Source organism: Lissotriton vulgaris, chromosome 3_2 (genome assembly GCF_964263255.1).
Source record: "Lissotriton vulgaris chromosome 3_2, aLisVul1.2, whole genome shotgun sequence".
Classification (NCBI taxonomy): Eukaryota; Metazoa; Chordata; class Amphibia; order Caudata; family Salamandridae; genus Lissotriton; species Lissotriton vulgaris.
In genome coordinates, this window is record NC_141690.1 from 151,485,830 (window position 1) to 151,503,936 (window position 18,107).

Genomic DNA, 18,107 nt, shown 5'->3' on the forward strand with positions numbered 1-18,107 from the left:
AAGATTTCACAGCGCCCCGTGCCCACAGATCCTCCACCCTACTGATCCCAATCATGTCCCACTTCTCGAATCCTTTCGTCTTCCACAGATTACCCAACCTATCAGAGTCATACAGTGGCGTCATACGCGTCAGCTTGCCACCCCAGCCCCTGGCCACAGTACCATCCCTCCATGCACGCACTGCACACTTCGTCGGGCCTGTAAGGAGTCGAAAGGGTGACTTTGAGTACAGAGCCCTATTGAAGTTGCCACCGGGTAATAATAGTTTGTCCAAAGCAAAGGCGGGGGCAGGTTCCGAAGAATACGTCGCATGGTTAATAGCGCTCAAGTGCGAAGCCCAGTAATAGCGTCTGATATCCGGCAACGCAATACCACCATCGTAGCATGAGAGGGTGAGCTTGGACAAGGCAATACGGGCACGACCATCCCAAATCAGTTGTCGCTGTAAACTCTCAACCTCACGAAAGTAGCGAGCAGGGACAGGATCGAAAAAATTCTGCAGGGCGTAAAGAAATCGGGGGAGCGACATCATTTTGAAGAGTGCCGCTCGGCCCAATGGGGATAGGGGCAATTCACGCCACCGCCGCACGTCCTGCTTGAGTCTGCGGAGCGGAGCATACAAGTTCCGCTCATAGCGGACCGAGGAGACCGTGGAGATATAGATCCCCAAATATTTGAAGCCGTCAGCCGCTACCAATATGGGGAACCTGCGAGGCAGAGGTGGCAACGCTCCGGCTATAACATAAACACAGGACTTGGTCCAGTTGATGACTAATCCCGAGTTCTTACCAAAGGACGTAAGAACATCGAAGAGGACATTAAGCGACTTTTGAGGGGAAGTTAGATAGAGAAGGATGTCATCAGCGTACAAGGAGACACGATCCTCAAGATCTGGAGACCATCGGATCCCCTTAATAGAGGGCTCCCACCGAAGCCACGCAGCAAGGGGCTCAAGCGCCAATGCGAATAGCAGCGGGGAGAGCGGACAGCCCTGACGAGTACCCCGGCCCAATGGGAAGGGGTCAGAGCATCTACCATTTACCACGACCTGAGCCAATGGTTGTTCGTAGAGGAGCCTGACCCATGCGATGAAGTTAGGACCAAAGCCAAACTTAGCGAGAGTCGCCCAGAGATAAGGCCATTCGATAGTGTTGAAAGCCATAGTGGCGTCCAAGGAGGCGACCACTGCCGGCTCGGCGAGAGTTGGAGCCCTTGCGAGGACACTGTGGAGCCTACGCAGGTTAAGGGCCGTGTTCCTATGCGGGATAAAACCGGATTGATCCGGATGGATCAAGTCGCAAATCACCTTCAACAACCGATTGGCCAGGACCTTGGCCAGGATTTTGGGTTCCGCGTTCAGCAGAGAGATGGGGCGGTAGGAGGTGCAGCGGTCACGAGGCTTGCAATCTTTATAAATGACCACTATGGTAGCTAGGCGCTGCTCGAGGGGGAGGCTTCCAGCCTCAACCGCCTCGAGAAACATGTTGCGCAGATGGGCGGCCATTTTGTCCGGGCAAAGTTTGTACAGTTCGATGGGCAACCCATTTGGGCCCATCGCCTTTCCCGAGCGTAAAGATCGGATAGCAAGGGCAATCTCATCGACGGTAAAAGGGGCCTCCAGGACAAGACCATCTTCCTCCGAAACAGTAGGCAGGGCTATATCTCGCAGTAACAGCCTGGAATCAGCCTCATCCCGATCACTAACCGGCGTATAAACCTTCCGGAAGTGATCCACAAAGCAATCAACAATTTCACCAGGGTCAGAGACACTCTCTCCGGATTCGCGAACAATGACAGGCACAACACGACTCGCTCGTTCAGTCTTATCCAGCCATGCCAGGAGCTTGCTAGCTTTGTCACCCACATCATACAGTCGGCCTAGTTGATTCGCTCGCATCAACTTAGCAGCATCAGTGACACAAGCTTTGTAGTCAGCTTGTTTTAGTTCCAAAGTGTGCAACAATGCAGGCATGTCATCCCCACCCAGCTCACTTTCAAGCGCAGTAATCTCAGTTTCAAGGGCCAGAACAGCCTCCCTCTTTACCCTACGCTCAGCAGCAATAAGTGATAGAGCGGAACCCCTGATAACCGTCTTGAAGGCCTCCCAAAGAACAGAGGGGGAGGTGACTGAGCCCACATTCTCATCAAAATAACAATCAATTGCCTTCACCAAGTCTGAGCGGAGCCGGGGGCTTCGGAAATGCCAGGAAGGGACCGGGGGGATCCTGTTGCCAAGTAGACCACCCACCGAAACCTTAATCATCAAGGGGGAATGGTCAGAGATACCCCGGGGAAGATGTCGTACCTCCCGGACAGTGGACACAGTGGAAGCTAACATAAAAAAATAATCTATACGAGAGAGGCTGCCATGCGCACCAGAATGAAAAGTATACTGCAGGAGTGAAGGGTGTAATGAGCGCCAAACATCCACCAGGCCAAAGGTATCCGCCATCTCATTGAGACACGTCTGGGATGGCAGCAGGACTCTAGGGGGAAGCCGATCACATTCACCAGACATAACAGAGTTGAAGTCCCCGCCCATGATTAACAACCCATCAGGAAGACCAAGAAGAGTCCTGCCAAGATCGGCATAGGTGGTAGCCTGGAGTCCCGGGGGGATATACACAACAACCAGCACCATTTGTTTGCCCTCCCACCTCCCAGAGACAGCAGCATACCGCCCGCGGTCGTCGAGTATAACTTCGTCAATAGCAAGAGCTAGGGAGGACTTCACCATGATACCCACTCCCCGGGACCCAGAAGTGAAACCAGCATGGGCGACCAGGCGGTAACCCCGGCGGTCGAGGGCCTTACAAGCATTACCGATTAAGTGGGTTTCCTGAAGGAACACAACATCAGGGGCATGGCGCCTCAAAAATTGTCAGACAATAACAAAAGGAGTCAAGAGGGATAAGGAAAGGTATAGGGGATCGCCCTCCACTCTAATCAGTAAATCAACAACAAGATCCCTATACCTGGGGCGCTAATAACTTAGCACAGACATGAGTACATATCACTCGAGTTGCATTCATTTTTTACAAAACGAGCTAAACCCCTGCTAGCTATCGCAGTGTGGTAATGCTCCTCTAATGTCTAGTTGTCCCCACTCATTCTATGGTTCCAAAGAAAATTAAATACTGTGGTCTCAATTCAAAAAGTGTCCAGCGTGACGTCCCATAGATGTCTGCCATATAAACTAACAGTACATCTATCCACACTTCACCACATGTGTACACTCCTTAAGACGAAAAAATGTGTGGTGGAGAGGAAGGCACCTCACGGGCGAACACCCTCGGGGATATTGGCAGATGTTACCAACTCAATGCCCCTTTCTCATCATCGGTTGCCTTCCAATCCGAACGAAAAACAGAAACAGTTACAACACACAAACTGAAATGCGTGTAAAGGTGCAACATAAAGAGTCCGACAACGTTAACTCATAACAGACAGAGTGACATAAAATCAACAGCCACACCCACTCAATTACTTTTATTCTTCGTATCAGTGTGAGCTGAAGAATTAAAAATGAGGTTGGTAGCTTAATATCGCCTACCAGTACCTGATACCGACATGTGCCCACGAGTGGGCTTTCCCTTACGTGAAGGAAGAATACTATCAACAAGCACCTGCCCCACAGAACACCAATAGTAGATACAGAGGCAGAGTTAGTTTATATGGCAGACATCTATGGGACGTCACGCTGGACACTTTTTGAATTGAGACCACAGTATTTAATTTTCTTTGGAACCATAGAATGAGTGGGGACAACTAGACATTAGAGGAGCATTACCACACTGCGATAGCTAGCAGGGGTTTAGCTCGTTTTGTAAAAAATGAATGCAACTCGAGTGATATGTACTCATGTCTGTGCTAAGTTATTAGCGCCCCAGGTATAGGGATCTTGTTGTTGATTGCTTCAAAAATTGTAACACAATGCCCCGCTTTATCCTGTCACCCAACCCGTTGACGTTCCAAGAAAGAACCCGCATTTCACCCCCCCCCCCCCCCCCCCCCCCCCCCCCATAGCAGCAAAGGCAATCCACCCCAACCCCCCTCCACAACCCCAAGTTCGGAATAATCGCAATCAGTGAAATACCATGAAAAATGAAACACAACAAACAGAACGAAACACAACCAAGTCCCCAGGAACCAGCCCCCAAACAGAAACCCGTTACAACACCCCCCTCCCTGCACCCCTGCTGACTAAAAAGCCACCCCCAACTGCAGTGTGCCTGTCGCCCCATCTGATCTACACAAAGAACCCCCCGAGGAGGAAGGGAGAAATCACCCGTACCCGCACCGCCACGGGCATAAACATAGAACACACAGTTAAGTTACTCTGTACAGTACGTAGTCTCAATTCGGACCTCCGGGGGCCCATATTACTCCTGGGCCGTTGCACCACCTTCCGCACCGCCAGGGCCACCGCTCTCAGAGTCATCTGTCGGCAACGAGTCCAACCAGTCGGCAGCACGCTCCGGCTGATCAAAAAAGTAGGCACGTTCTCTGAACTCAATCCGCAGTCGGGCTGGAAACAACATGGCATACTTCAGTCCCCGGTCCCTCAGGCGACGCTTCACTCCGAGAAACCCAGATCGTTGTCGTTGCACTTGGGGAGTGAAATCCGGATAGATGGAGATAGAGTTATTGTCATATTTCAACGGGCCGTGTTTACGGGCGGCCTGCAGGATAGCGTCTCTGTCTCGATAGTGAAATAGCCTTGCAATGATAGGCCTCGGCGGGCCTCCTGGTTTCACTTGTCCGCCTGGGAAACGATAGGCGCGCTCTACGGCAAAGAACTTACTGAGTCCAACCGGAGCAAGTTTAGCAACGATAAGTTCCTCGACCAATAAGTCGATCGAGGCCGCACCATCACTTTCCGGCACTCCAACTAGGCGTATATTGTTCCGCCTGGCCCTGTTGTCGTAGTCCTCCATACGTTTGAGCAGCAGATCATGCGAGGAACGCAGATTCCCAATCTCAGACTGCGCCTCCGCCATGTCCGTCACCAGGCTCGACGCCTTCAGGTCTAGTGCCTTCACTCTCTCATTCGTTTTGGCTAGATCGGCTCGAATAAGAGTAACATCCACGGCCACCGTGTCTATCTTGGACACGATGGCTTCGTATTGCTGACTCATATCGGCCTTAAGTCCAGAGATGGCAGCCAATAGGTCTTGGAGCGATACTTCAGAGGAAGACGACATGTCCGTTTGAGGTCCCTCTGCGCCCACGCTGGTGACACCGGGGGAGCCTCTCGGCTGTGTGTAGCGTTCGATCATATTGGACTGGATCGACCCTCCCCGGGTTACAGTCTTCCTGCGTTTCTCGACCTCTGGTTTTGTCGCCATGTTGCAATCAGTGGCGGCCGAGAAACCAAAAGGGGCAGTGGGAGCTCCGAAGTGCAGCCGAAGAGGGAATACCGCAGGCCTCCTTGCCAGCCAAAGGATGGAAAGTGAGCACTGTGAGAGCAGCAGGCGAAGACAGAGTAGGAGGATACAGAGACAATGAGGCCGGAAACCGAAAGTGAAAGTGGTACACCACCGGTGGGCCAGACGCCAGGCAGCCGTTGTTGTTGCATTACAGCTCGGCCATAGTTGGCAGCCGAGACCCCGGTTGCGTCCGTGGGCAGGCCAGAAAGTTGAAGACGACAGAAAAATGGTCCCCGAGGTCCGATTTTGACCAAAAAAGGATCGCCAGCATCAGTGAGAGTAGCACTTCAAAAGCCCGTCGAAGTGATCAGGATATTTGCAGGATAGATAAAGAAGGGCGGCGCGGGTCTCTGAAGCTCTCTTGGATGCCCGCGTAGCTCCTCCCCTCAAGACTAACGTTTTGACAGAGGTCCTGCAACCTGGGGCCTCTAGCTCTGAACCCTTACTGCCTTTTAATGAGGCCTTAATGGACGTCCTTCTGGTCACCTGGTCCAAACCCAGCACAGGGGCTCCTGTGAATAGGACAATTGCACGCCGCCAACGCCCTGCATCGGGCGACCCCGTTTTCCTCACCCGCCACCCCAACCCACAAAGCTTGGTGGTCCAGGCTTCCATTTCCCGTGGCGTGTTCCCTTCCGCACCTCTGGACAGGAAATCCAATAGACTGGAGAGTTTTGGAAAGAAAATGTTTTCTTCCGCCAGTATGGCATTGCGGTCGTGAACACGGCATGCCTTTTGGGCTATTATTCCCATTCGATATGGGACAGGATTGCGCAGGTGCTGCCCAGAGTCTTGGACGAGGACTAGGCTCTACTTTCCAAAGCTATTTCAGATGTGAAAGATGCGTCAAAGTTCATTATCAGACGTGGCTTGGAGACGACAGGCTTTCTGGGCAGAGCGAAAGCCACGACTGTGGCCATATGTCGCCACATATGGCTGGGAACAACAGGTTTTTCGGAGGATGTCCTAGCTAACCTCATGGACATGCCCTTCAATGGCTCCCATGTCTTCGGAGACAAAGCAGATGCTGCCCTTGAGAGTTTCAAGGACTCGTAGGCAACAGCCAAGTCCTTGGACCTCACCACAAATTCCTGGCCCGCATTTGCTTTTCGCTCCTTTCGTGGCTACGGAAGGGGAAACAACTGTGCCAACCCTATTCCGGCCAGTGGGCTCTGTAATTTCAGCAACCTCTGCGGTGCCGTAGACGTGGTTCACCCAGACCTAGTGGGTCAGGAGACCAGGAGTCGAGCCAAGCCACGATCCCTCCTCCACTGCAAAACCTTCCTAGCCGGGACCCCAAGACCATTCACAGCCAGTTTGTGGCAGAGTATGCCATCATTTCCACCACTGACGCAACATCACATCGGACAGGTGGGTGTTGCAAATAGTCTGAAGGGGCTACTCCATCCCCTTCGAGACTACCCTTCCATCTATGCCTCAAGTGTACAATCGGCTGACGGAGAGTCACCTTGCCCTGCTCTGTGAGGAAGTCAAGACTCTCTTGGCCAAGGGAGCTGTAGAGAAAGTTCCTGGGCCAGAAGTAGGCTGTGGTTGTTATTCCCGTTATTCTCTGGTCCTAAAGAAAGACGGAGGCCTCGTCCTATCCTAGACTTCAGAGTCCTCAACTACATCCTCAAAAAGATACTCACCCTAGCTCAGGTCCTGTCTGCCCTGGACCCGGGACACTGGATGGTAGCGTTGGATTTGCAGGATTCCTATTTTCATATCCCCGTCCACTCTGCCCATTGTCACTACCTGTAGTTCATAGTGGGATACAAGCACTTTCAATTAGCAGTTCTCTCCTTTGGATTCACTGGTGCCCCTCTAGTGTTCACAAAGGTGATGGTGATGGTCGCAGCCTCTCTGTGGAGATCGGGGGTTCCAAACTTCCCCTATCTCGACGACTGGTTGTTGAAGGCTGGCTCGCCCCAAACAGTTGTCTCCCACCTCTAGACTTCGGCAAACCACATGCAATCGCTAGGGTTCATTATCAATGTGCCAAAGTCACACCTGACCCCTTCTTAGACTCTACCTTTCATGGGAACAGTTCTGGACACGGTGCAGTTTCGGGCTTATCCTCCCGAACGGTGAGTCCAGGATATTCAGGCTATGATCCCAATGTTTCAGCCTCTATCCTGGATTTCGGTGAGAATGACTCTGAGGCTGTTGGGCATCATGGCCTCCTGGATCTTTCTAGTGAACCATGCACGGTGGCCCATGTGGGCTCTGCAGTGGGATCTGATGTTTCAATGGGCAAAGCATTGAGGAAATCTCACCGACCTGGTTCAGATTTCAGAGGTCACTGCAAAAGACCTGCAGTGGTGGCTAACAGACCGCGATTGGATCAAGTGCAGAGCCTCTCCCTTCCCCACCCAAATCTCACAGTAGTGACAGATGCGTACCTACTGGGATGGAATGGCCATCTGGGCAATTGCGTGACGGTAGCTCTACTCGTATGAATCTTTGGAAGCAGCGCATCTTTGTAATCATTTAGCACCTATGGGCAAACACCTTGAGATACGGGAGAACTTTGGGATTTTCCTTGATTATTTTAAACACAGGAGGACTCCCGTTGCAGGAAGAAGATAACTATCTAACACTGAATGCTGATACTATTTTTGGAAGCATCCTTCGATGTGGACTGTATGACCAGTTCGAGACTGCGAACACCCGGGACGACTTCACCCTGGTGACACAGTGTAGTGAGGACTCTTACCTAACTGATTGAGATCACCATATACAAGGTGCTCTCTGCGTAAGCCCTGACGAAGTTCCCGTGGCACTATGGGAACGAAACGCGTTGGCTGTGCCGTTTTTATGAAAAGAACAATTATGAATAAAGAAAAGAACTTTCAAAAAAATCTTTTGCCCAACTGACTTTATTGGAGTGCACCTTCCTTTTTCTATGAACATTTCGGTTTCTTATACAACCTCTGGCAGCTGGTGTTTGGGAGAAGTTGCACCAGCATATATTTGAAACAGACAGAGTTAATGTGCTTGACCTTTGTCTGCTGCTGTGCCTTTTGTAATTGTTATATGCATTCTAGCATGTAAAGATAGTTATTTGTTGTTTAACCTGTTGACCGCAGCGCGAATTTTGCCGCGGTGCGGGCAATTTAATCATTGGGCGGGGTTAGGACGGCCCACGGCCGTCCTCCGCACATGCCCATCATCGCGTAGGACAGCTTAACTAAAGGTATATTTTCATTTTTACTTTTGTGAGATGACTGTGCATTTTAGCGTGTAAAGATAGCAATTTGTTGTTTTACTAAAGGTATGTGAGATTTCTGTTTTATTAATTGGGATGAGATAACGGGGATTTCACGAACACTGAATTAATGCAAAAACTTTGGAATATGTTATTGCACCCACAACCCTATGATAAAGCAATTTTACCTCTACATGCTAAAAAGCATACAACCTATTCACAAAAGTGAACTTTGAAAAATATCAGGCAATGACAGAGGTGATGATTTTGGGGTCCCCCCTAACCTAGGGGGAGGACCAAGCAGATGCCTTGAACACAAAGAGCATTTCGTGCTCAACGATTGTGGTGGTCCCATCCTCCTAGGACCACCCAGAGCAAAGTTATGGGCAAAAAATACAATGCCAGCTAAAGGCCCAGCAAACCATTATGGGGTGAGATTCTAGAGTGTGGTGAATATTATAATATTAGCTCTCAGCTGAGCCGGGAGAAACCGCCCCTTGAGGAATGTTTTTATATTGGATATTATAATATTCACTGCACTCTAAAATCAATCTAATCCCATAATGCTTTGCAGGACCTTTGGTTGGGGATTGTATATTTGCCAATAACTGACTGTGCTTGGGGTGGTCCTAGGAGGATGGGACCACCACCGAATCGTTCAGCATGATGTGCTCTTTGTGTTCAAGGTATCTGCTTGGTTCTGTCCCTATGTTAGGGAGGAAGACCCCAAAATCATCCTCTCTCACTGCTTGCTGTATTTTCGTTTTCACTTTTGTGAGAGGACTATATTATCAAAGGTATGCGAGGTTTATGTTTTATTAATTGGCATGAGACGGAATGGAGTTGTGTTCACTGAGTTTTTGTTCAACTCTGCAGAATTCCGTGTAGTGGTACTCTGCCAACTACGCCCACCCTTAAATATGTACAGTGCCAACATTTTTACACAAGGCACTCTCAGAAAACCCATTAGAAGTCACTGCCTTGCGTGGTCCAGCCTGAAACTAAATGACAAAGGCTTTTTAAAAGGTGACTGTATTCAAAGTGTGCGCTACAAAAAAGAAGAGGGCTTTGTCATGCCGTTAATGTCGTCATTGCGCTTGCGGCCGCCATATTATATTGGGGCAATAGTCATTAAAAATCATAACAGTAGCAATTTTCTCTGCACATATGCAGCGAGTAACTGGAAATCATTACAAACAGTTGTGGTCATGATTCTCTTTCCGGGGCGGCTGGGTGAGTGTAAACAGGCACTCCCCAAAAACAGCCTCTAACATTTGAACTCTGCCTTTGAATGTACAGAAAATACAGTGACGTAACTGGGGAGGTTGGGAGGATTGGTCTGGGTGTATGAGAGCTGTGAGGTGTGGCGTGATTCGTTTAGCCAACAGTTTCGCCAGGATTTTTCCTTCAGCATTCATAAGGGAAATGGGTCGGTATGAGGTACAGTTCTCCGCTGGCTTACCGGGTTTTAAAATTGCTACGATTGTGGCCGTGCGCTGGTCAGGGGGTAATTCACCCCTTACCAAACTATCTAGGAACATATTTAGCATGTGAGGCACCAAGTGTTCAGCTGCAATTTTATATACTTCAACCGGGATCCCGTTCGGTCCCAAAGCCTTGCCCGACTGCAGTGCCCCCATTGCCGCCGTCAATTCATCTATCGTCAGATCGCTCTCCAATTCGGTTGCCGCTTCCGGGGTCAGTTTGGGCATATGTAGGTCTTGGATGTAAGTTAGTGCCTCTTCCTCAGTCATGGCCGAGTCAGAAGAATAAATTGTTTGGAAGTGAAGTGCCAACATGGCTACTATCGTGTGTGGATATATATATTTATAATGTCGCCCTCTCCAGTATGGAGCTGTGTTATCTATCTGTCACTTTTTTCTCTTATGTCTAACCAGGCTAATAACTTCCCTGCTTTATCCCCGACCTCATATATCTTATGGCACGTAGTTTGTATCTGTTGCTTAGATAGTGTGGTGTGATGTTCCTTATATTGGAGCTGCCGGCGCCTGAGTTCAGCAGCTGTATCAGGGGTGGGATTTCTAGCATGAGAGTCCTCTGCTACACATAGCTCGGATTCCAAGCTGTGCAATCTGCCTGCCACTCCTTTTTATGTGCCGCTATAGAAGTGATGGCTCTACCCCTTATCACTGTTTAAAGGCCTCCCAGAGGGTGGTAGGGGACGTCACTGAGCCCACGTTCTCGTTGAAATATTGATCAATCCCTTTTTTAAGCTTCCTCCTAATGTGCGGTACTCGTAAATATCCAGGACGAATTGGGTACACCCTGTGGCGTGTATGTTGGTGATATGTGAACTGAAGTAAGAGTGGGGAATGGTCGGAGATGCCCCAGGGTCTGACTTCTATAGTCTCTATATACTGTAGACTTCCCAAGGAGCCAAAGAAGTAATCAATCCTAGCGAGGCTGTTGTGCACCCCGGAATGATACGTATATTGGCGTTCTGTGGGATGGTTCCGTCTCCAAAGATCTATTAGGCCCACTGCTTCCAGAAAACTCTGCAGGCGCGACCCTCCAGATGTCCCCACCCTCTCCGGGAATCTGTCCATGGCATCATGCAATGTTGCGTTAAAATCCCCACCGATAAGAAGTTCTCCCTCTGGAAGGTTAAGTAGGAAGTCACTGAGGTCCGGCAAAGCCACAGTATGCAGTGCCGGGGGAACATAGACTGAGACAATGTTAAGGGGACGTCCCTCCCACTGCGTATTGATTGCTGCAAATCTCCCTGTGCATCCGTTTAAGTACTAAGCACTATCAATGGGAACTGCTTTTTCATTAGTATGCCTACCCCATGTGAGCCTGACGTAAATTCTGAGCGGACCATCATTTTGTATCCCCATCTATCCATCGCTTTATTGGCTGTACCTGTGAGGTGTGTTCCTTGCAGTAATACCACTGCTGCACCCGTTCTCTTGATATTCTGCAAAACTATCCCTCTCTTTATTTTGTCCCCTAGACCCCTCACATTCCATGTTAGCAGTGAGAGAGTAGGCCGCATTGTATCAGTGGCCCTCAAAGGTTCAGTCCTCCTTGTACTTTCGGATGACATTCCCGCCACTCCCACCCCTACTGACGCCATCAGTTAGGATAAAATAAGAATAATCTCCATGACCCGTGCTTCAACATTGCTGTCCGTGTGTGAATACCTAAAAAAAACCACTGTTAAAATAAGCATAGAACAATCCCACCCTCCCCGAACCCCTCCCTGCCCTGCGGACTCAAAACTGCCCGCCACCCCAACTGAGCAGAGTGCTTACTACCCAACACCATGAACAGTACTTGCACGTTTGGGAGCGGGAAGTTCAGGGAGGATAACAGCTACCACTCCTCCAGAGTCTGCTTCAGTTATAGTTCCATTGCCAGTATAGCGCCAAAGAGTGTCCGTGTCCTTTTTTCAGCTCTCCACGTCGTCCAGCCTCTCCTGTGTGTGGTTGCTGTCATCTTGAGGATGCTCATCCTTCTCCGGACTTACTTGTCTTCCACGAGGTCGTCTGCTTTTAGGTGTTTTACCCTTCTGTCCATCCCTCTAACCAATCGTGGGCCTTCTCCTGTGATTCGAAGAACCATGTCTTGCCGTCCGCTACAACACGTAATTTATCTGGGAATAACATGGAATACGGTAGTTTACGGGACCTTGGTGCCTTCTTTACCTCCAGGAAGCTCCTACGCCTTGCCGCAACCGCTGCAGTATATTCTGGAAAGAAGGAGATGACCGAGTTTTGGACCTTAACCGGCGGTGCCACCTGGGCCGTTTGTAATATTACATCTCTATCTCTAAAATTAAAGATACGTACCAACACCGGTCGTGGAGGTGCACCAGGTTTTGGACGTCCACCCGGCACCCTGTGCGCCTGCTCTACTGAGAAGAAGACTGAGAGGCCTTTCGGTTGCAAGTGCGATTTGATGAGTTCTTCAACATACAAGTCTATTGCAGGGCCGCCTTCCGATTCTGGAATCCCCGTAATTCGAACGTTGTTGCGGCGGGAACGTCCTTCCTGGTCGTTGAGCTTTTGCCGCCATTTTCCTGTTTTCTTCCTCCAAGCGTGTAACTTTTTTAATTAGGAGTGCGGATTCTTTTGACAGGGATGTTGTCACATGTTCGACGTTTGTTACTCTATCCGACATTTTGTGGAAGTCAGCGCGTAGGAGACTGATGCCCGATGAAATGGCGCCCACCGTCGTCTGAACGCTATTTAGGGCCGCCATGATGTCTTCCAGTGTAACCTTGGATCCCATCGACGCCACTGCATCTTTCTTCGGTTGGTCCGCCTTGCCAGAGAGCGGTGGGAAGTCTTTTGTGTATGCATATTGGTCCAACTTGGTCTGTTGGTTTGTACGTTGTCCCCTACCACTCATGTTGCTGGTGGCTGGAACGCCAATGTTGATGTCTGCAGGCGCAATTCACTAACTGTTGGTGAAGCGCAAATGTTCAATACAGTGAGGGCTCTGCAGCGTTTCGCCTGTATCAGCTATATGTAACAGGTCCTGCACTACTGGGGGTATAGGGAATCTCAGGATAATCCGTGATGAGTCTTGCTGGAGTAGTGCTTGCCCTCTGTCGGACTCAATGCCTGGTCAGCGCTGTTCAGCCAGGCAGCATATGTAGTTCCCTACTTCTGGGATTCCCCTCGGGCGTCACACTTTAAGCCTCAGTCGGGGCCCCCACTCTTCTTCCTATGCGGCAGTGAATTGCAGCTGTATTGGGTTGTGGACCCCTTACCGCCTCTCCAGCTCGCGGGAGTCCCAGCCGTCCGTGACTCCAAAATGGCGGCTGCAGGCCGGACCGGCCGCTCGTTGTCCTGTCCCCGTTGCCGTCGATCCTTCACGGCGTCCCCTCACTGGCCTCTGCGCATTCCTATGGGCGGCGGCAGACAGCCGGTGTACCTCTTAGTCCCTCCGGACCTGTCTCCTCGCCTCCCACCTTCTCGCAGCTTGCCGGGCCCACCGCTGACTTCAGGCGGCCCGCACTGAGGACGCGGCTCCAGTTATCGACGCAGGCCTTTCCACACGGAGCTCGTCCCGCACGGTTCCGGGCACTCTCGGGCTTTGGAGTTGGATCGTGGATGGCACTCCTTCTCCGGTCTGTGTGCAGCAACTCTGGGTGCAATTTGGACTTCGGATTTATTACAGGATGAGTGGGGAAGCGATCCTACCCCCGGAGCTCCTCTAAGCAGCGGCCATTTCTCTTGGCTGCCAGCCACGCCCCTACGCAAATCAGTTTTGACCCTGTTCCCCATGGGAACAGTCCAGCCCGACCTGCAAGGCCAGGTCCTCCCTGGACCTGCACCCGAACAATCATCCTAGGACCGGTTTCAGGGTTTCACCCATTATCAGCCAGGATAACTTGAATCTGGTGGCGTAGTGAGCACGGGACCCACATCAGGGCATACCCTTACCACTTAAGACGACAAATGCTTAAAGAACAGATGATGGATGGAATGCTGAATCAATCAAACATTCACAGATCTGGGTTAAATCCATCGTTTTTTTCACGCCATTCCAGTTTCGGCCCAGCCAAATACAAATCAATCTTGAACCTGTTAGCAAACAACTGCATTCGTAATTGGCCACAACGACCTCTGTTAAGACAGTCCTGCCGCCGCTAGTCGTTTGAATTGAATATTTCTCCAAGGCTTGCACTAGACCGGGGGCTTGGAGTTTACATGTTGGTGTTTGGTGGTGAGACCTCGGTTGCATTGGCTGCTGGAGCAGTCGGAGCTAAACGCTCGTTTATTGCCTTACGGCCTGCCGCCTCTGCGGTATCGGATTGCACCAGGTATGTATTTGAAGACTGGCTATAGTTTCCCTGAAGGCCGGCGTTGCTTTCTGAAGCGTGACTTGTAAAGCCAGTATGACCGTTTCCTGACTCAGTCCACAGTGCCAGGCGTCCTCGTGGAGCGCAGGCATCGAGTGTGCCTTCTCCCAGGACTCGGACAGCGATGCTGGCCTCCCCTTCCTCAATCTCCGCTCTCGGATTCCGCGCGCGCATTTCTAGATGAAATCATGATATGGCGCGGCATCTGAGCAGCGCCATCTCCAGTTTTATAGGATGCTGACGGCTGCACAGAGCTAGAAACTGCCACACCCCCTTCATCGCAATTAAGACATAGCATTCAAAGTTACTAAAGCTGAATTGTTTGGTTCAAGTGGGACTTTTTGTTTTCTTCGGGAGGGGAGAGGAGAAGAAGGCACGTGATCCCTGAATCATCTTTCTGTTTTTAGTATATTTTTCACATTTATGAAAAAGGAAGCTCTCTATTCCAACACAGGGAGGCGGTGCCGGGTTATATTAAGCTGTGATACCTGATCAGCAGACGCCCCTCATAAAGAAGTGGCCTCTGGAGGCCTGAGCAGTGCTTAGCCGGACAAGACGTCCCTCGGGTATCCATGCCATGTTTTAGGGAGCAGGGGATCTCCATGGTGAAAAGATTGTTTTGTGTGTAATGTTGTTTGGAAAAATAAAAATATATTGAAAAAAAATAATAATATTAAAAAAAAGCAGATCGGGTTCTAAAATAAAAATATATTGAAATAAAAAAAAATAATTAAAAAAAGGCAGATCGGGTTCTAATCGGACTCTTCTCGTTGGGAGTGAGTCTTGATCCCCTGCATCGAAAGTGACCAGACAGTGTATATTTAAAGCATGCGAACACCGCAAATAGCACATACTGTACACTCCACCCGAAAGCATTGAATGTATGTATGTATGTATGTATATATGTATAGGCATTTATATAGCGCACTACTTACCCGTAGGGTCCCAAGGTGAATGTATTATAAGATTTCTTCAACTCAGTTTGCCCCCAGTGTCTTTTTGCTGTACAGATCCTTGGCAAGGCTCCTCGCCCTACTCTTAATTACTTATGGGGGAGCATTTCTAACCAAGGCAGTGGAGAGGGTCCGCCGGTTATGATAAGGCACCTCCCAAGCCCCCAGCGCTCAGGATGGGCTAACCAGGGTAGTGGTGGATCATCACCAACAAACTAGCTCATAATTGCTTCCACTAAGCGGTGTGCTTGGAGGGAACTGGTAATACATACACAAAATAAGACACATGCACAAGTAGGCTCCCATAATTGACTACATAACCTGCAACCACAACTTTAGCAAGCACTACTATTGCTGCATCCATGGGTTTATACCTCTCGCTTTATATGGGAAAACTAATCCGAATCCTCTGACTCATGATTAAACGGGACTGAATTGACCAGTGCTTGGTGAGGGTGGAAGGAAAAGTTGCAGTCCTTGGGGAGATGAGCCGTGTGTCCAAATCCCTGTGACACATGTGGAAAAAGGGGGCAATTGCCCAGTCCCTTATCTTCCAAGAGGCTCACTGAGAAGAGGAACTCTCTGTCTCTTTGACCCTATCTGTTCCTCTTCTCTATCTGGATCTTTCTCTCTACCACCTACCTTTACCTCGGAGGCGATAGCTCTCTATCCAGTGTCATCTTAAGGATTTTTGAGATCCTGGGCAAGACATATTGCAGCGCTTTTGTCGGAATCAGTTTCTGAAAGTTGAACATGTAAACCAGTACTTTTGACAACCTGCTGGCCTGAATTAGGGAGGAATGTGTAATAAAACTCAGAGTAGTTCTGAACAGTCCCACAAAATGTCTTACTCAAGGCCTCCAAAATCCTTAAGTTAACACTGCTAACTCCGACCTGATTTGCTCTTCGATACAGTTTGTCGAAGGTATGAAAACGTATAAAATTAGCATTGGCCTTATTATAGATGGGAAAGCCCACAAATTAACAGGGAGAGTCGAGCAAGTGTCTGGCTCGGATCTTAGACCACGAGCCGAGCCCTGGAAATGTTTGCTATGTAAATCATACAACGAGCATCACATAAAATATAATAAAGCCTCTTCAAAATCCGAAAAGGTGCATTTGTTTGCCACGTGAAAAAAGCTTTCACGTTTATACGTCACGGTATGGTACTGCACTGAGAAGTACTTATTAATAGTTTTTAAACATGAACCATTAGTTATCTAGGAGGCGGGACAGTTGTAATGTGAACCCTGTTCGTCACCCAGATTATTATAGAGCAATAGCATTGTCTATTAAATTAAACATAGTAGGTTTCTGTGCAAGTGGTATTTTGAACTGACATATTTGAAAGTGCTTTTTTACCCGATAATGAAGAAAACCGTTTTTGTAAAATAAAACATTTCCCTAAGATCACACTATCTAGGCAGGGAATCTGTGATTTACCCAGGTTATTTAGATTTACTTTGTGCAATCAGACTGACTGTGTATCTAATTTGTCTTTTACTTATGCTAAGGCTTTGTTTTTACCTCTGCATTTTTCTGCAGTTTTTATTCAGCGCACCGGCTACATTACACATGGTCACATTCATTATTTATAGGAATGGGGAGATTAAGTGATTTGTTCAGAATCACAAGATGTTGAGCCAACTCCAACCCAGTTCCTAAGTCGTCAACTCCACGCCAAGACTCAAACCTGGTTTCCCAATTCCAAAGTCGTCAACTCATGGGCGTAATGCCACATAATGGGTGGAGGGAGAGTGACAAGCAGAAGCTGTATGAAAACTCGGCTCGTTATGCGCTAGAGGTTCTAATGGGACCTCAAACTGAGCCAGACTAGGCTTTAGGCTCCACCTGGCTCAAGCTTTCAGTGGCTCACCCACTGAGACAACGCAACAAAACTAGAGAAGAAAGCCAGCCCCTCAATCCGTTCACTGCTGTGGAAAGCAACAAAGTAAAAAATGTCAAGCATGAACCACTCCTCAGGAGTCCTAAGCATGCGAAAATACAAGGTTCCATAGAAAATAGAGGGTTCCATAGAAAATAGAGGGTTCCATAGAAAATAGAGGGTTCCATAGAAAATACAAGGTTCCATAGAAAATAGAGGGTTCCATAGAAAATAAAGGGTTCCATAGAAAATACAAGGTTCCATGTTTGACTTTCTTAACGAGGGATGACACTTTCGCTCTTTCAAATGGAGGAATCCAGCAAACCTGAGATAGGCCAGTACTTTCCCATTTACAAATTTAATTGCATCAGATACACCATTCAGGGAATAGGAAGGGTCATACACCCCACATCCAATCTAAAAACTTCTTACAGTTTACACACAGATTACATCACAGCTCCCACATCTGAAATTCTGCATAATCACTAAACTATCTACTATTAATGCAGCAGTTAGTATGAAATGGCTAACTAAGTAGAACAGGTTGTTATTGCTGCTGGTTTAGTGTGTACATGTTATGCCTCCTGTTAGTTCGTCTTTTCTTTGAGTGATATTTAAGAAACATATGTTAAACTCTTCTCTTATAGGTTGCCAAATACTATTTAAAGCTGGCAGAAGAACAGGATGAGGAAGTCAATAGCTGCATTGCTGTTGGATGGTTGATTCAGGCTGCAAAGCAAGGGAAGAGAGATGCTGTCAAACTACTTCGAAGATGTTTAGCAGAAAGACGAGGTTTGGT

The 18,107-nt window shown here is 48.9% G+C and overlaps 1 protein-coding gene across 1 annotated transcript in view; it reads left to right on the plus strand.

Moving 5' to 3' along the window:
• WFS1 (wolframin ER transmembrane glycoprotein) overlaps nt 1-18,107 on the plus strand; it is a 330,063-nt gene that overhangs the window by 163,856 nt on the left and 148,100 nt on the right. The window contains exon 4 of the mRNA XM_086964111.1: nt 17,956-18,100. Within this exon, the coding sequence (XP_086820237.1) occupies nt 17,956-18,100 (145 nt within the window). The remainder of the gene's footprint in view (nt 1-17,955; nt 18,101-18,107) is intronic.